Genomic DNA, 20,080 nt, shown 5'->3' with positions numbered 1-20,080 from the left:
TCTCTTAGTACTATATTTCTATAAAACGAAATACAGCCAGCCGCAGCCGGGGTGGTGACTAGGATATAAAATAAAGTATATTTTCTAAGAATTATTCAATTTTCATTTTCTTTATGTGCAAGGTTATTCAATTTTCTTTATTTTAAACTTGCTAATTTTAAGGGTAGGCAATATCCCAGGGTGAAGAAAGAAATCCAAACCTAAAAGTTTCAGTGGGACAGAGAAACCGAAAGCCCCAAGTTACAATGAGAAAATCCTATCCAAAGTGGATGATTAATTTATGGTTGAGAAAGGAGAACTCGAGATCGATCGAGGCTTATCGTGGAAAAAACTGTAAAATTTGACGTCCAGGTCATCGAATTCAAATCTGCTGGTGTAGTTGAAATCGGAAAAAACTCTCTAGCATCCGTCCAATTAGAAAACGATGAGCAGGTTCAGTCAACAATGGGTTCCCCCTTTTCATGATGAGCTGTTAGTAGGACCAATAACACCGAAACACCAAGCATGGAGAAATCACTGAATTTCTAATCCTTATAAAGCTCATGCATGGAGATATCACAGTTCACATGCACTAATTAGTAAACACCAAGTATGAATGTTGCATTGAGTTTCAAATTTCAAGGGAATCTTCCCAACCACATACTTTAATAAAAAGTAGTACAATGGTCCCCCCCTCTGTTCTCTAATATACCAAAAGCTAGCGTTACAAATGAAAACTTGTGCCTACTGATTTATTTATTAAAATTAGGTAAATTTTTTTATTTATTAAAATTAGTTAAATTTCTTAAACTACTCTTATAATTTAGCTAATTGACTAAGTGTACCCTTATTGTTTGAAAATTGATTAACGCTATCCCTACTGTTTCTGACAATTGATTTATACTTTCTTTACCGTTAGCACCCCTTAATATTCCGTTAACAAAAAGACAAAAAAGACTATAATACCCTTTATTTTTCTTCAAAATTTCAAAATAAATCAGAAAAAAGGGGAAAGACAGAGAGAGTACATGTCTAGATATCGCCTTCTTCAACGAGTCTGATCTTTGATGTTGGTGGATCAACTTCCGGCTGCCATTAAATTCAGGACGGAACTAGAATTGGCATGGAGGGCAGCAACAATTTCCCTCTCTCTCTCTCTCTCTCTCTCTCTCTCCTTTTCTCTTTTCTTCTCCTTCTTCCCGCCTTTCTACCGTTTCCACCACCTTTATTGGTGGTCTTCTCTTTCCCTCAATCTCTCAGTCATTTCCCTCTCTTCCTTCTTAAAATTAATTCATAGGAAGCAAAATTAGTTATCTGATCATTGATTCAAGATACCCATTAAATTTGGGTGCAAAATTAGTTATTTGACTTTTGTGTTTTGCAGATGTAATTGTCAGGCTTAATGTTCTGAGAGGAAGAGGCATGCCTTCCATGTACTCATGGTCTTGTAAGAGGTGAATGCTCAAGAGTAGTGGCATCGCGGTTTCCCCTATGGGATTGGTGCAGGAGATATAAAAATGGTTTTGTTTGGCATGATCTTTTTTAGGATGACTTGATTCTTCCTGCACATGGGAATGAATACGTTCTTAAAGGTTCCGAGCTCTTTGAAGAATCATTCCATTCAGGTAATCGCAAAACAGATGGATTATTTCATTACAAAGATGAATTGCTTGTATCATGCCAGAAATAAGGAAAATCAAGGTCCTCAAGTTTGGCTTTCTTTTCCCTAGATCGTTTTAGTCCAAATGGTAGCACAAAGTTCTAGGCCCCGAAGTAATTGCAAGACCCTACATCTGTCCGTAGCCAAGAGGCATCTTCATCTTCTTCGAGCATGGCTGGGAAAGATATGAGGCGTCAAGAAGAGGAAATCTCCCATCCACTTCAACGATTGAGTCCTTCCAGTATGTCCCCAGATTATAGAGTTGGAATGAATCCCCCTCGGGGTGGATCTTTGAGCTTGATAGAGTACAAGGTTTGTAATGGTGATGGAGCCACTGATGCTTCAACACAGACCGATGATAGTATAAGGAGAACTAATGGCCGAGAAACCCGTATCAGAGGTGTTTCTACAGATGGTGGCTCACTGGAGCTTGAGGCTAACCTAAATCATAAAAACTAGGTTCTGCAAGTGAAAGAGGACTCTGAACTTTGTAAGGAAGAGATTTCCCCACCTCCATCTTCTTGTGGGAAGACAAAGACTTTGGAATCTCTAATTAGAGCAAATGCTAGTAAGATCAATAGTTTCTGGATACTTGAAGGGAATCCGTTGATGCTCTCCATGCCAATACCAGTTCCGACTAGAAATTAATGGCAGTCGGAAGTTGATCCACAAGCATCAAAGATCATACTCATTGAAGAAGGTGGTATCTAGACGTGTACTCTCTCTCTCTCTCTCTCTTTCTCTCTCTTCCATTTTCTCTATTTTATTTTGAAAATTTGAAGAAGAATAAAGGGTAAAATAGTCTTTTTTATCTTTTTGTTAACGGAATATTAAGTGGTACTAACGGTAAGGAAAGTGTTAGCCAATTGTCAAAAACAATAAGAGTAGTGTTAGTCAATTTTCAAACAATAAGGGTATACTTAGTCAATTAGCTAAACTAAAAGGGTAGCTTAAGAAATTTACCCAATTTAAAATAAATATCTTTCAATTGGATTACCAATAATTTTTATTCAATGTTTATTTAAACTAGAGAATCTTCTTAGGTAGGTAGATTCCTAACATTGTTGTCACTATTTTTTATTATATATGTATATATTTGAAAATTTTATAGGAGCCAGTCCTGACAACGCCTATCTCCTGAAAATATTAAAATTAAAAAAAAACTTAATATTTCTTGTATCAAAACAAGGCTGATACCGAAGAAAATAAAAAGGAAGGCTTATACATTATAATACACGGTACCTCTATACATGAGGAAATTTTGAAACTTTATAAATAATTCACCCCGTTTTGCCTTGTAAACACTAGTATTGAGTGGTTGAGTCTGTAATTAGCACTTTTAAGGCTGAGTTTGGAAACAGTATAAATGCAAATATGTAGAGTGCAAAATCTTATATTTTATATTATTTTGTATGTATTTATGTGATACATATTTACGTTTGTACTCAACCCAGACGAATTGAAATTTGCTTTTCATATAGTGTGTCTCACACCAATCTCACAGCCACATCACACCTTGTATTGAAAACATCTTCCATAAATAATAAATTCAAATACAGAAAATGTTCACGCAAAAACATATTGTGAGGTCAAATGTTCCTAATGTGCGCAAAAACATATTGAGGTCGGTGTAAGGCGTGCAGTGTGGAGAATCGATCCGGACTCAACCCAGACCACCAAAATACTTGCCCCGGCTCAGACTCGGTGAATGTTTGGAAGGAAAAATGTGAATTTCTACTTTGCTCTCTGACTTGGGAAGAACGCATTATAGAGCTATGGCTATGTGAAAGGAACAAGAAAAAGAAAATAAAGATAAAAAAAAAAAAAAAAAAAAGCAGCTGGTCATGTTGACTGGTGAGTATAACAATCAACAATCAACAAAGAAAAAGAACTTTTAACTTTCCGTCCAAAATCGAGTAATAGTCATCCTCCATATACCATAACCATTAATTGTTGATTAGGAATCAAAACGTGTCATCTTCATATTAAACCCCTTTAAGAAGTTCAATTACTGATATGCCCTTAACTCACCAGGGCAGTACAGTCTTTTTAATATATCCTTCATTTGACCCATAATACCCTATGGCATCAACCCAGTATCCTTCCCACTCCACCCAGTTGTGAGTCGTGCGAAGGATAATTTTAAATGACAACTTTTCTCCTACCACTCCCCAGCTGTATTTGCAAAAAATTGCAATGTCAGCCGCGTCGATGCTCGATGGTTTGAAAGAAACATTGTTTTCTTTCTTTCTTTTCAAACACAAACACCGTATAAAAATCAAGTTGTTAGTTGTAGCTCACTCTCCTCGCCTTTCGAGTCATAGAGTAACTACAAGGTGTTGTTCGACTATACATACACCTTACCTGATCATTCATCTTCTGCATCACTTATCAAAATCCAAACCCTTGAAGAAGTGGTGGTCCACAGAGTTGGCTAATCGAGAACAGTATTTGTCTTGTTATCATGTAAACGGGCAAGTATTGATGCGGGTAGGATGCACGCTATCTGATTTACCGACGTATTGGAAAATCGAAAACCCAGTTGTATGTATTTGTCAGTTTGTAACAAGAGACAGGTGTCCAGTTTCTAGTTTCTACCTGGCCGGAACGGATCTCGCTCTCTCCACAGAGAAACTCTTCCCCGCATTAATTAACGGAGAGGCCCGAACCCCAACAAACGGAACCTTCTCTTTGGCTTCAAGTTTCAACAGCACAAGTCCGCGTCCTCTTTCTCAACTAATTACTTCAGTGTGAAAACTGCGCCCCTACGGATCCTAGGTCTAGCTAGTCTCCTAGCTCCCTTGTATAAATATCGCAACACTTGATCTTCTCTGCGATTCCTGCAATCCAGCGTAGGGGGAGTTCTGGTTGTAGCGTCCGAGAAGCAGCAGCAGCAGTGGAATTATAACCAATAGCCTCTCTATCAAGCCAACTATACCTCTCTGTTAACATTCACAACAACAGAGCATCTGGTGATGTCTCGATTTCTTCTGGTTTGCTTTGTAATGACTGAGCTCTTAATGGTCTTGGCAATGGCTCACGAGAACCAACACTTGGAAAGCAGAGCACCAGAGGCTGGAACAGAGGTCGAACACCAAAAGGGTGTTGTTGGTTCTTCGGACCCACCTGTTTCGAGTGCCGCAGCACCATCATCAGAGGATGAGGGAGAGTCGACGGAGGTCGCAGAAGCGCCGGGGATTAGACGAATGGGGAAGCATCATTTGTCCGGAGGATCGGCCGCGGGTGGAGGTGTGATCATTGGAGGGATTGCCACTGCCATCTTTGCTGTTGTTTTTGCCTACATACGGGTTACCAGAAGAAGAAATGCAGATGTCAAGTCTTGAGTTTCTCCAATTCATATCAAACAGGGAAGTGAAAATAGATACTATGGAGAGTTCTTAGGATGAACAGGCCATCAATTTTGATTCTTTTTTTTTTCTCTTTTTTTCCATATTCTTTTATTAGACGTGAATAATAAAAAGAAAGAGGAAGTAGTGTTATTCGCCAAGCTGGGTTCAGCGCTTGTCTTGATCTTGTAAAAAGCAGGAAACAGTAGCAAAAAAAAAAAAGAATATATATCGATTTAGAGGACAGGAAGCATATATCTTTGATTCACACTTCGATCTTCGCTTACTTATTTTCTCATCATCTCTTTGTTAATTATTCTGGAAGTAATTCCGTTTCCTTTTTCCTTTTCTTTCTTCCTTTTAAAGAAGGGATGAAGGGAAGAGTATTCGCTGGAAGCCTTCTATTCCTTTGTAATGGGATCGGTTTGAAATTGGCCAGTCTTTCAGATGTAAGTTTGGACTACCTATTGATTTATTGTCTGGTTTCATGAATTGGTACTTTTAAGAGCAATTCACAGGATTAAGCCTGAGATTGCGGAGTGAATGAATGAGAATGACACCGATTAACAAGTCGTGGGAAGTGCTTTTATTACTTCCGACCACCAAATACCAAACAGACCCTCGATTGCTGGTATGGCTGCAACTTGGGCCGGGTTGGCCCGAACTCAACCCAATATGCCTGATCCTCGGGTTAAGGTTACGGTTGAAATTTGGGTTAGGCTTGACCCCTCAGACAACTTGATCCAACCCAAACCCGAGTATATAGTATATATCATATATAAATATATATGTTATATATATATGATTTCATACAACTATTTGTTTCTATGTATGATATCTAATTGGAAATATTAAAGCCTTAATAACATTTTTTTTGAATATTTTATTCTTTATCTCCTCTTTATTGTTTGGCACCCATAGCTTATTGCCCATAAAAGATCTATTATAAGCTATAATTCATAATAAACTATAATAATTTCAAACACTATTTTTTAAAATTTATACTTAAAGAACCAATAAAAACATTAACAAATAAATACTAATAAAACATAAAATTAATATATGTAGTAAAAGTTAAGATATAAAATTAAGAAATTCTACAAGATTTTAAAGGATGGGAAGAATGTTGAATTAGGTCTAATCGGAGCCCAACCCAACTCGAAATTGACTTTGAGCTAAATTGGATAGGCCGGGTTGAGTTAGGGTTAGGGTTGGAGTTTGGAACTTAGGGTTAAGCTAGGGTTGGCCTCAACCCAACCTAACTTGGCCTTTCTTGCAATCCTAATTGTTGGGTTACCTTTCTAAATTATGCAGATCATCAAATTCCAGCAGCAGATCTGTAGCAGAAATTTGGTTCTTTCCAAGGTTATGTTAGATAGAAATGATAAACTTTTAAGTCAACGGTTGGGTGGGCGTGCGGGAGTGGTTATCGGGCATGACTAGAAATCCTAATTGCTGAGTTACCTTTCTAAATTATGCAGATCACCAAATTCGAGCAGCAGAGCAGAAATTTGGTTCTTTCCAAAATTATGTTAGATAGAAATAATAAACTTTTAAGTCAACGGTCGGGTGGGCGTGCCGGAGTGGTTATCGGGCATGACTAGAAATCATGTGGGCTTTGCCCGCGCAGGTTCGAATCCTGCCGCCCACGGCATTTGTTCCCGAAGCAAATTTTAATTTTGAGGATCATCTATTCTATGAAAAATCTAACCAGGTGCAGGGCGACTAGTCTCAAGATACCATTTATTATCTCAAACTCTGTAATCTCGTAAAAAAATCGTTGAATCTGCTAACAATTCATTAATTTGAGTGGTCGAATCTTTGATTTACCATTTTATATATTTTTAATTGAGAATTATCTAGGCAATCGATTCCGTCTAATCCTAATTTTCGTCGTTGATAAAAAAAATTGTTGAATCGGTCAATGATCCATTAACAGAGGTGGTTGAACCGTTGATCCATTGAATGGTGTTTGGTCGTTTTCTTATTTTTTCAATTTTTGTTGATAGAACGGGCCATCCATTCGAACCAAACAGTTAAACCTTCCACCCGAAAACCAGTGGCTAGAATGGTTTCATTTTCAAGTCATATGAGTCGCACGCTTGAATGACATAACACGCTTAATGGACCTCATACTCAATTTTTTGCCAGTAATTTTCTTTTTGTCAGAACCGATTGTCTGTTTTTTTTTTTTTTTTTTTTTTTAATTGGGAATCGTCTAGGCAACCAATTCTGTTTTACCCCAATCCCAGACCCTAGCCAAAAACCATTGAATCAGTCAATAGCCCATTGACCCGAGTGGTCGAACCGTTAACCCGTTGACCCATTCAATGGTTTTTGGCCTTTTTTTATTTTTTTATTTTTGTTGTTAGAACAGACAGTCTTTTCGAACTGGACAGTCGAACCGTTAATCTAAAAACCAATGGCCAAAATGGGTCGTCCGTTCGAACCGGATGATCAAACCGTCGACCCGAAAATCTTTGGCTAGAACGGTTCCATAATTTTTTGCTTGTAATATTTTGTTGTCAGAAAGGCTGTCCGTTTGAACCGAACGTTGAACCGTCGACCCACAAATCGGTGGCCAGAACAATTCCATTTTTGGGTTGTATGAGCCATACGCTCAAATGACATAGCACGTATGATACTACTTAATGGACCTCACAAACTCAATTTTTTGCCTATAGTTTTTATTGTCAGAATGGACCGTCCCGTTCGAACCGGATGATCGAACCATTGACCCAAAAATCGGTGGCGAAAACGGTTTGTAATTTTTTGCTTGCAATTTTTGTTGTCAAAATGGGCCATCAGTTCTAACCGGATGGTCGAACCGTCGATTATCAAAACGTTATTAACAATATTTATCAATAATAATAAGTAATTATATTATTTAATTAAATAATCATTAATGATAGTTTTAATAATATTATTTAGTTATTTTTAATATAATAGTAAATATTAAACTTATGAATAGGATTTATTAACAATATTCATTAAATTAATAATTACCAAAAATAAATAAAACGAACGTTGTTTATCAATAATAGTTAGTAATTATAATATTTTATTAAATAATCAATAACAATACTTTTAATAACATTTTTAATTATTTTTAGTATTAACAATAATTACTAAATTTATTAACAGTATTTATTAATAACAATATTTATAATTTTAATTTAAAGTAAAATTAAAGTAAATATCTATTTATTAACAATTTTTATAATAACAGTAATTATTAATTATAGTCACTAATTTTATATTTATTAAATTACTGCAATAATCAGTAATTTACTAACAGCATTTTTTAATAACAGTATTTATAATTTTAAAGTAAATATCTAGTTATTAACAATATTTATAATAACAGTAGTTATTAATTATATAATTTATGGGAAATTGTCAAAAACTCACCATGAGTTTTCAGCATTTCTCTTAAACTCACAACAACTTTTCAAAATGTCTAAAACTCACCATGTCACTAACTTGACATTAAAGAGACTAACGACCATTAATATATTACCATTTTAACCTTCATAGAAAATTTAAAATATATACATATATTTTAGTATTTAGATATAATAAAAAGGAAAAAGTTCAAAAAATATTTTCAAATATAAAATATATAAAAACACAGAAATTGCAAAAAATATAAAAAATTATAGAAATTGCACTCAAAATAAAAAATTATTTTCAAATTATAAAAACTATAGAAATTGAAAAACAAAATCAGAAAATAATAATTGTAGAAAAAACTCAAAAAATATAGAAAACACACAGAAATTGCAAATAAATAACAAAAAATACAGGAAATTTTATAGATTGTAGAAAATAGAAAAATGTAAAAAAAAAAACAGAAATTATAAAAACATTAGAAATTATAACAAAAAACTAAAATGAAAAAATGAAAAAAGATCCTTTTCCTCTAACTCGCCATTCAAAGGTGATTTAGTCATAAAATTGTTATTTATGCTGACGTGGTCACCTCTACTAAGAAACATTAATGGTGCACCGACGGAAGGTGAGTTTTGGAAAATAAAAACTTAATGACATGATGAGCTTTAGACGTTTTGAAAAGTTGTGGTGAGTTTAAAAGAAATACTAAAAACTTGTAGTGAGTTTAAGACAATTTCCCTATATTTATTAAATTAATGTAATAATCAGTAACTACTGTTTTTTATATGGCAGTAATTACTTGATTGCTCTCAAGTGGAAATCTACTGGCACTAATAGATTCTATTTCCTGTATGGAGAGAGAACCCCTATCCTATATATATATATATATATATATATATATAAATACGGCCTACCTGGTGATAGACCCGAACTCTTTCTGCTACAATATGATAAGAGAAACAACCTGTCAGAGAAACCTCCTGTCGTGTCTAAAACTCTAAATTAGACCATTTCTTGAATTACCTTCCTAGGAGAAATACAGGAACATAACTTTATTAGCCAGCTGAATTTTCCTATTTCAGCCGTTCAGGCTATCAACAAACAACAATGACCTTCGAATTCTAAGGAGATTACTTTCTATCGCCGCCCATGTTTTCTGCCACTAAGATGAGAATGACAACTTTACCAATGAAAGAAGTTCTGGCTGCTGGGGGTTTTCCCGATATAAATTGATTGAGCTATGTATCTGATGGCAGCATTGCCTGATTTTGTCACATCTTCAATTTCATCACCCCATTACCAACAATTCTTTCCGGGTCCATCCCACATGAAATCCCTGCCTACACGACTGTTGGTGTCCTGTGATGTCCTGTGAGATATTAAAAAGGAAACGCTTTTAGAGTATTCCAATTTCAGCTGGATCAAAATACCAGGCAGAGCAGATGAGCAAACATAAGGACAGAGAGGTCAAATATCAATTCAAGCTAACAACAGAAAAATGTGAAGTCAGGAAGCTATGTGTGAACATTAGACGACACCAAATCAGCCCCTCACAAGATTGCCTCCAACAACTTCGCACAACACATTCCTATCATGTATTGGGAGACATTTCCCGATGGTAATTCCAGAAATGATGATATCATCATCAAGAAATGTTCCCAATACAAGGTGAAGATATGCTGTAGGACCTTGTAGGAGGCAATCTTGTGGGGGGCTGATTTGAACTCACACTAGACACTACAATTTAACCTTCATCGGCACGACAGCACCAAAACTGAAAGATTTTGATTTAGGAATGAAGGTAGTATAAAAAAGAAAAAAAAAAAACATTTTCAAGCAAAGAATAACAGATCCTCCAAAGCCCAAAGGCCCCAAACTTGAAAAACTGGAATTGAAAGGGAGATGGACTACAATTTAGCACGAGGTATGTTACACGACATTATTCTATCACCATGCGCGGATGGGGAATGGTTTGGGCCTAGGTTTTGTTACCAAGGCCTTGAGCCCGTGTCTTTACTGTGGCCCAGTTATACCCTAGCTGGGTTGGGCGAGGAATAGTCTTAGTCCCGAATGTATATGATTACGATCAATGCTTCTCTACGGCATGGTTTCCAATGACCACCATAGCCAACCTTTGTAAACCCAAAAGGCGAAAATCAGCTCACCATGCCACTTAAGGTTGTGTTTGGTTTTACAGAATATAAGAGAGAAACATAAAATTGAGAAAAGTTATCAAGGAGTTTCACAATATTTTTTGATTGACAACTTTACTTAAACGTCTTGTTTCTCTTATTTTCTGTCAAACCAAACGCAACGTTAGGTACTTTATAATGTAGGACCATTTGATTCTCACTGATCATTTTGATAGGGTAGCTATCAAAAAGATACAGAATTGTAGATGAAGAAAGCTACTAATCTTTTTCACAGGGACAATACAGGTGGACGATTGTTTGAGTGCGTGTCTCAAGTCATCCTTTGCCTTGTTAAGCGGCAAGGGCCAAATATAAGTCTCTAGTCATGCAGCAGATGCAGTGCTGCGCCTATAGCATTGCACAACACTATTATCATAAAATTGGGGATTGCACCACATTCATTTCCTATACAACCACTTTATGCAACTCCCACATACACGGTGGGAGTGTGGGACGCATGAAAAAAAAAAGGTGCGTGGGCCAATGACCATGCATGTAAGCCGGGCGGAGTATTCAAGAGTTGCATGAACTCGTTGTAGGCCTTTGAGGTAATGTCAAAGATATTTTAATATAAGTAGGCCCATTGGACGTGTCTGTTTCTGTGATCAACTCCTAAGTCCTAATATCACATAAGTATCGTTTCTAATCATGATTAAAAGCTAATTATCCCCCACAAGGAAACCGTGACCACACCGTCCAACCCTTCCCGTTGTAATTAACGGCTACCTTTCTAAGTTAAAACAGAATTATGCGAAATCCTCGGGCCTTGGCTATGGATAATAGATAAGTAATTAGACTTAACGATAATAATTCCGTCTTAACAAGTCGATAAACATAATAAGAGACAAAGCAATCAGCCAATGCGAGATTCCTTATCCACCTCCTTTAATCGTCTAGATTCTAGAAGGAGAGTACGTGGAACAGACTGTTGACGAGAGAATGAGTCAGAAAACCTTCCTAATACGTCAATTTCGCTCCAGCTCAGTTGTCTAATTGATTAAAATCCGGTCAGTTAAAACCAATTAGATTGATTATACGGATAAGTAGATAAACACAAAAAAAAAAACCTCCATTAAAATCTTTTGTTCCGATCTTTACATCTTAATCACATCTACCCACAGTTACTCTCGATTAAAAATAATAAAAAATAAGAGAATATAAATAAAAATAAAAGAACAGTAAGATCTCAAAGGATTTGTGGTTTCATCTCCACTCCAATTCCCTTTTCCTTTCTCTCATCCTCCTGCCAACCGCCTGCAATGCCACAACCACAACCAATTTTTTATCTTTGGTTAAATTCGGAAGGGAACGACATTAAACAGAATACTGTACTAAAAATGGAAATGTTAATTTATCAGAATCAATTTTTGGTTAACCTGGGAATACCACTAACTGGGATACCCATAAACGGCAATTAATTTCGACCCACAGAAATATTCCGAAGAAAGAAAATCAGAATTCAAGTTCAGTGGGAGCAGAAGCAAAAGTCGTCAAAGACAGAGATCGACTAATCGGTTTCTAATAAGCAGCAATAAATGCAATTCATCTTTCACGGTTAAAACACAAAAGAAAAATTCTAAATCGGAATCTGAAAACGGTTGCATCCCCACGAAAATTAATTGCAGGAAAAAACTCAAATCAATTGAATTGAAACGGGTGTGACGATCAAATGAGAAACATGGTTATGGGTTGGGGATCAGTGAGAAATACAAAGAACCTGATCCAAGACTCAGAGTGCCTTGAGCTTCCGGCTTGCATTCTGGAGGATCTTCGAAGAGAGAAAGTGAGAGCTGCTTATGAGCGACTCCAATGTCGAACAAGATGACACCCGATGATGGGTCGTCGAGTATGATGTCTTTGACAGGTAACCACAGGAAGAGTTCTTCCTGGGAGAGACCCTCAAGTCCTGTAAGCTCGCCATAACTGAGATTACCCTTTACAACGCTGTCGAAGTAGACTCTACTCTCGAATTTCGTCAAACAAGGGCGATCGAGGAAGACTTCCAGGCGGCCATGATCGTCGAGAGTGTACGATTTCACAGCCTTAGGAAGGAGGCCTACGGGCAATCCTCTGCTCTTAAGGAGATCGTGAATCGAATCGGCTTGCACCCGATGAAGATCGAGGATCAAAATCCCTAACAATCCTAGAAGAGCCAATACGGAGCGACTCTGTGGTACCGCCATAGCCTTCCAATGGTGAGGAATGAAGACACAATGGCCGAGGGAGAGGGACGATGACAAAGAGGTTTTGATGGGGCTTAAAAGAATTACGGTAGGAGACACGGAGGGCGAATGTGTAAACTCAATCAGAGGGGTCTGTCTCGTTAAATTTACTAGAATACCCTTGCTTCCCACGAGTCTAAGATTCTAATTTTGAACCCTTTTTCCGGATTAAAGAAAAGTAGTTCAATCCTGTGGTTTGTTCATCTGCCACGTGTCATTGATGGTACCCTTAAAATGCCAAAACTCAACATAGTAAATACGCGATGATGAGGTGAATTGCGATTCGGATTCGTAAATCAGATTATTGGACGGCGTCACGGCGGAGAAGATTTTATTAAATAAGATTTTTTTTTTTAGTAACTAAGAATTAGGCAGACCAAATGTTATTTGATGTTGCTGATTCATGCAGAGGTTTGTAGATGGGCCAATTGATAAGGCATCTGTCCAACATGTCAAGACGCAAAGAATGGTGATCCCCATCCTTTATGAATGGGACACACTGCTAATGATATTATAGCCTCCACGAAAATTGATTAGAAAGCTAAAATTACAAAAAAAAATAAACGTACGGCTTTAATCCCTTATGAGTTATGACGACTAATAATATTTTGGTATACTCTTCAAACTATTTTTCCTTATTTCTAAAATTATTCCCATTTTGTGTTCCTTCAACTTTTTTACCGGTTAAGAAGAAAAAGTTTAAAAATGAATATTTATTTTATTGTTTCCTTTCTGGTTTTCAATGAAACCTAGTTTTTAGAAATGAAAATCCTAACAGGTTTCTGGTACCGTACCATAGTCATTTATGGAAGGCATTTCTACTATGTCAGGGCCAGCTAGGCATTTTCTCTCTTCCCTCACTTTCTTCTTTTTGTTTGAGTTCATCCTTTTTACTTACGTGGCATGCCACAAGGGCACTTAGTTGCACCAAATAAACAAGTGAAAATTATAGTCACAATTTTTTATTTGTTTTGCAAAACCTCCACCTATAATACATATATCCTCCTCTTGTTTTTGTTTTAAATTTCCCTACTTGTTACTGTTTTAAAGTAGGGAAATCAATAATTTATCGAAATATACAGGCAACCTGGAATTATTTATCAAATTGCATGGTGTAGCCATTATATGAGAAAAGAACAATAATACCAAGAAAAAAATCTATGCTAATGGATAGTGATCAATCCAAATAAATACCACTTGATTTATGAAACCATGATCAAACCTTAATATCAAATATCACCCAAATGAATAGATAATTAATTGAAAATACAAATATAAAGATAAAAAAATAAAAGGTAAAATAATATATATATATATTTTTTTGGCATTGTAAAATGTACAAAAACAAGGAAAAGCACGGCAAAAATCTTCTTCATCTTAGAAGATATTCTTCAAAACAATGAAAAGTGTAAAGATTGGATGTGAAAGACATTTTAGAAATAGCTCGGTAGAGGTTGAGCACAGAGGACCTATGAACAGAAATAGTTTCCACCGGAGAACATTTTTCACAAAGATTTTTGTCACATATACTTCTGTGCTTGTAAGTGAAAGTTTACAAGTCCCTGTATCAGTAATTTTCCTAATTATAAATGGTAGGATTGTGGAGAAAAGGACCATGGCCCACCTTATGATGTTGATTAGCAAGGATAAAGTGATGGAGGGGCATTTTAGCCATTGCATGTCACTCAAGAGGAAACAGTAAAATTGTTGATTCAAAGGGGCTTCCTTTTCTTGCCTTGGCTCAAATTATTTCAATTATGGTAGTGGACCAAAGTGCAAATTGCAAATTTTGCATACTTTTTGTTTGATAAGATTGTATGCACCATTAGGCAAGTAAAACTTGCAAGTTGCAACACTCCAACTCCATTTACATCTTTTTTAGAGGTAAATCTTGTATAGGGTAAAAATTGAATCAAAATTTTACTCAGCATTAAGAGGAAGGAAATATAACGAAGAAAATAGATTGATTGTTTTACTCCTGTCATTTCTCTTCTTATCTAAGCATCTACCATCTACCGGACTACCATTGTCGACGACCATTGGCAAATGTTCACTAGTGGAGGCTGTCAATGGCTATGAATGTCAATGGGGTAGGTTAATTGGGTAAACCGCCCTATTCCACCACCCTATTCCTATTGGAACAGGTAGGGATGACAATTTTCCCATCCCCAATGGGGACCCAGCATCCTTGATTCGATCGGGTCAGAGATAGGATTGTTTTGGAAGTGCAGGGATAGAGATGGGGATTGGGATTAATAAGACCCTAATCGGGGTCAGGGTCGGAAAAGGGGATTGATGTTCTCGCCCCGCCCTGACCTCGATATTATATATATATATTAAATGTTATTTATATTAGATATATATTATTATATTATTTATTATATATATATATATATATATATATATATATATCAAAACATATTTAAAATATTATTTATAATTTAAAGTTTTTATTATTTTAAACAAATTTATTTTTCAAAAAAATTTTGTTATCCAAAAAAATTCAAAAATTAAGATCCTTTTGGGGAACCCATCATGGAGGACAAATTTTACCCTCAACGGAAATCGGAGATATGATAAAGGTTAATTTGAGAATCAGGATCGAAAATAGAGAATATGATCCTCGCTCCGTTGCCATTCCTAATAACAAGTTTGATGTGAATTTTGGTCACAATAGGGCTGGGCTCCTGTTGAGAAATGCCCTTTTATTGGTTAAGGTTGAGAAAGGTCAATTTGTTCTTATTTTGGGTTGAGCTATAAGTCATTTCTAGATTGCAACACCATAAGCACCTCAAGTGTTTTATGTAGATATGATTTATTTGTTCTGTCTTTTGATTCTCTATTATTGTAAGTATTAAATTCTTATTTATATTTTTCATCTTTTCATATCTCTCCACCTTTCCCTGCTTACATTACATGCCACCATTGTTTCTATATTCATACTTCATATAGCAGGGTGGGGTGTTTGGTTTCAGGTTCAGGTTTGGTTCAATCCATGTCAAACCTGACCCGGTTGACATTATTGCACTTGGAAAAGCTTTTCATCCCCTCACTCTATTTTGCATTCTCTACTCTAAAATTTTATATCCAAACAAAGAAAAATTTAAGGTGCATTTTATGGGAATTGTTGCCATATAACTCAAGCATGAATGAAATTTTGAGGGTTTTACATGCTATAAAAATTTATACAGTTGGACTCAACAAAGAAATCTTATTTGGGATTGGTACTTGATTCTTGTCCAATTAACTCTCATCCTCCGCATCGTGGCCAGAAAGGACTTGTAACATGTGATTTTATTATCTTTTCATAATACTGAAATGGCTATTGGATATGGGCCTAAAAACTATTACTTCATATTGGTTTGAAGGAAAAAAAGTAGGAAAAGGAAGGAGAAAAATAGAAAACCAATACAAAATTTATAAAGGTTTTTCTACATTACTTTTCTTTCCTTACTTTTTCGTTCAAACTAAACACAGCAAATGAATCTGTGACGGGCTCAAATAAAAACAATTCCTATTTCCAATCCAATACGAGGTTTTGCAGTTTGGCACAAGCAAGGACGTAAGAGAGATGGATGGGGAATTGTGTTAGTGATAGAAAAGGGGAAAAAAAACTAGAAAAGCTCCAAATTCGAACGGAAACACTATGAAGTTAGTATATTTGCAGTTGTGAGTAGGGGAGCTGGGAAGAAAGAGGGACAGCAGCAAAGCAAAGCAAGGGCATTGGTGTTCATCAATTCAATTGTCTCCTTTTCCCTCTGTGCCACAGCGAGCATGCTGCATGCTGCATGGAATCTTTTGTGCACCCAAAATCAAGATTCCCTGTAGCAATTTAATCAGGGCCCCCTCCATGCACCCCACCCGTGAAGAGAAAACCCTTTTATATTATGTCAGATTGGAATCTAGTTATCATCCATGATCCATCTCCTGCCACCCTGCCTTGTATTGTCTGTCATATATCCCATCTCACCACCAATCCAACAGGCCTTGCACTGCCAACATCTCCTTATTTTTGTGCTTTATTTAATTGAGAGATATTCTCAATGCAAGGCTACTGACTGAATCCGATTTCGATTCTGAGGGTGAACCAAGGGTTCTTTTTTCCTCTTTTCTATTGTGGTGGGCAACAATTAACAAACAACAGTAGTCTTAGTATGTGATTCTCTTTTTTGTTATTTCACAATTAACACTATTGACGAGGCTGTTTTGGTCTTTATACAAATCTTTCTTTCTTTTTAACTTTTAGCTGTGCTATAATGAAGACGGAGACGCTCTCATCGTAACAGCCATGAGATGCCCTCTTCAGTCTTCACTAATAGCCATGGACCTCCACTGCACAAGGATCAATGCAATTTAAATGATTCAGAAATTACATGGCTGCCGAACTGTTTGATGATGGGCCCGGATCCTGAGATATGGAGATCAGAGGGTGAGCATCTCATTATGGTTATGGTGAGTGCACCTTCAATTCAATTTTAAGCATGTTTATTAAAACTTAAAAGCAAGTTTTTTATAATCAAATCAGACAACGAACCGTTGAGGGGTTCGGTTTTTGGTCGAATGGTCTAATCGTTCAAAATGAATGAGCAGTCCATTCTGATAAAAAATTAAAAATTTTAAAAGAAAGTAGCTAAAAACCATTGAACTGTTTTAATGGTTTTATTGCCCGGATCTCAATGGCAATGGTTTTTTTTACCAAAATGACAATTTTAGAGTAAAACGGTGCCCGATTCCTAATTTTTCCTATCTTGACTGTCTGGTCCTATCCGATTTTGAAAACCATACTTAAAAGGTGTATGGTTATATTGGTAGAGTTTTCATGGTCATATCAACTCTCTTCCCTTACTAAAACGCTACGCTAGCGACATTCTGGGTTGCCATATTTAGACTCTTTTTTTTCCTGTATTTTGATGAGAGATGGAGATGTTGGAGTTTGAGCTCGAGGGACTCGTGAGCTCAGGAGCCATGAATTGAAACCTTTTTCCAGGAATCCGATGGGGTTGATGGCAAATGTCAAGACAAAGTCAGAATTTTTCTTTTGTTTTTATTTTCTTTTGGGGAGACCTGATCAACGCTACGATCAGTGCGGAAGAGGCGCAGAGATGGCGGGCGAGTGGGACAGGACAGAGAGCGGAGACCGGAGAGCGTTGGATTGGACCACCGGTACACTAAAAAGGGTTTGGATTTTGGAATGAAATAAATGGTTTTTGTGTGGTTTCAACTTTCAAATAGGACTAGCTGACAGCTTGATGGTAGGGTTCCCATTGTTGCTTTCTGGCAATAAGCATCAGCTTTGCCTCAAAAGAAAGCCTGAGACTTCACAAGTGAGCAAGGTTGAGAAGGTGAGAGAGAAGTGTAGACCCGGGTGTAAACAGTTGATTTATTCATTCCCATTAGGCCTTTATTATAATTAAAGTAAAGACGAAAACTATTTATAAGATAATTAGATAATTACAAGATTAAAAAGGGTAGATAATTAATTAATTATTATGACCATAAATTTAAATTATTGATGATTGGCTGGCTAAGTGGCTATTCTATTTTCTGAGTTTAGCACTATTTTTTATTATTTTTTTCTATATTAAAAAACTTCAACTTACTATACTACATGTGAACCATTATTAGTGGTTAAAAAATGGTTCAACCTTAATAATTGTAATAATATAACAGAGATAATGGTGAACAATCTCATTAAGTAGTCCATGACCATGAGCTATCATTAGCATAAGGACACAATAATGCTCCATGGCCTATTACTGTCAAAAAACCTTGCACTACCAACTACACACACACAGACAATGTCATTCTGGAATTCATGACATGATTTACAATTCCAATCGATTTGGGTATCTCTCCATTTGTATTGCCATATCTTCTCTACTGTAGGTAGCCTCCGGTGCCAGATCAGAGTTTAGTTACTGAACAACTTAAAAGTAATAATGCCGTGTATATATAAAATCGTTTATTATTGCTTAAAATAGAATCTATTCTGTGGTACTGATATCAGTATCATTGTTATCAATTCAAAGCAATTGCTCACTCTACTCTCCTTGAATTCTGTTTTGCCAGTCCAGTCCAGAACACTCCATCATGATGCTACATACAACTTATTGGTTGTTTCGGTAGACTTAGAAGCTTTTGGTTTGTGATTTGTTGTTGCAGCTTGCAGGAGATGGGTTTCCTAGGACCCACCTCAACAGGCTTTTCCAAGCTGGCATCTCAACTTAACAATGGGCTGCCTCCTAACTGAGTTGAGAGTTGAAACCGCACCCACACACCCAAACAAAAACCACCCTAGATCATGGTAGCTTGGTAGCCTGGTAGGTAGGCCCTCTCTAAGCCAAGAAAATTTGCCTACCTGGCCTTGTCCTTTTTCCATCTGGGCTTCAGGCTGGCAAGACAAAGCCAAATTCCAAACCCAAAGCGTTTTCCATACTAAAGCCAAATATACACTTCAAAGAAACCGATGTTCTGTTTGGTTCATTTTCGTGAGTTGATGGCCTTCATTGATTCATTAGGGTTACAGAGAAAAAAAAAAAAAAAGGAAGAAAGGATGTTTAATTGGGATTAGTATGATTTCTTTAAAATTAAAACCGGCTATACCCTGTCACCCAGATACATCGCCCCCTTTTTATGAACGTAGTATTATTTGGAATGTCTCTTATGCTTCCCTAAAGATTTTTTTGTACATGGGTTGTTTGGATTTTCTTGGACAAATTTAGCCTACCTACCGCTTGCTCTTCTGGCCCACTTTTCTTCTAATAAAGTTCTGGCATATATGCTTGCTTTATTTTATTATTTCCTTAAAACGTGTGCTGTTTCTCACACGGTCACACTCACCTTCTCTAAGTCTCTAACGAGCAAGTATTAGAATCAATGCCTTAATAGTGTTGCTCATGTTTTAATTAGTTGCAGGATCAGGGCTGTTTCTTGTTTAATTGCCCAAACCGGTTAGTGGCTCTTGCTCGCTCTGATCTCTCGAGCCTCGTCTATGTTCTGTTTGTTTTTTACTTCTATCTAATGAATATCCTTTGCTCGATTGATTCAAAAACTAGAAAATCAAATGCCAATTAAATAACCTCCACTTAAGTTTGAGTTATATACCAATTAACCAGCCTCACATCAGGTGGTATTTATCAAAATTCACTCGGGGAGAGGAGAATTGTTCAAAACCCCTTCTGATATCATATCTTTCTGAGCAACATAGATATTCCCAAGAACAAAAACATGTTTTTGAACTCTATTTTTGTTTTAAAAGGCAAAACAATATACTTTTATTTAAAAAAT

The 20,080-nt window shown here is 36.4% G+C and overlaps 1 protein-coding gene and 1 non-coding gene across 2 annotated transcripts; one reads left to right on the top strand and one right to left on the bottom strand.

Moving 5' to 3' along the window:
* Positions 1 to 6,555: 6,555 nt before the first annotated feature.
* TRNAS-AGA (transfer RNA serine (anticodon AGA)) lies at positions 6,556 to 6,637 on the top strand. Its single transcript has one exon. It is a non-coding gene; the product is annotated as a tRNA-Ser (tRNA).
* Positions 6,638 to 11,619: 4,982 nt separating this feature from the next.
* LOC148878045 (uncharacterized) lies at positions 11,620 to 13,103 on the bottom strand. The gene is made up of 2 exons (XM_088948189.1): positions 12,289 to 13,103; positions 11,620 to 11,825 (listed from the first exon to the last, which is right to left on the bottom strand). Exons 1-2 carry the CDS (start codon positions 12,752 to 12,754, stop codon positions 11,758 to 11,760), a joined length of 534 nt encoding a protein of 177 aa, XP_088804315.1. The 5' UTR covers positions 12,755 to 13,103; the 3' UTR covers positions 11,620 to 11,757.
* Between the last annotated feature and the right edge of the window lie 6,977 nt (positions 13,104 to 20,080).

This window comes from Nelumbo lutea, chromosome 1, assembly GCF_056320005.1.
Source record: "Nelumbo lutea isolate HS-2025 chromosome 1, American lotus-T2T, whole genome shotgun sequence".
In the NCBI taxonomy this organism is placed as follows: domain Eukaryota; kingdom Viridiplantae; phylum Streptophyta; class Magnoliopsida; order Proteales; family Nelumbonaceae; genus Nelumbo; species Nelumbo lutea.
The sequence above is the reverse complement of the archived record's forward strand: the minus strand, read 5'-3'. Positions and strand labels throughout refer to the sequence as shown.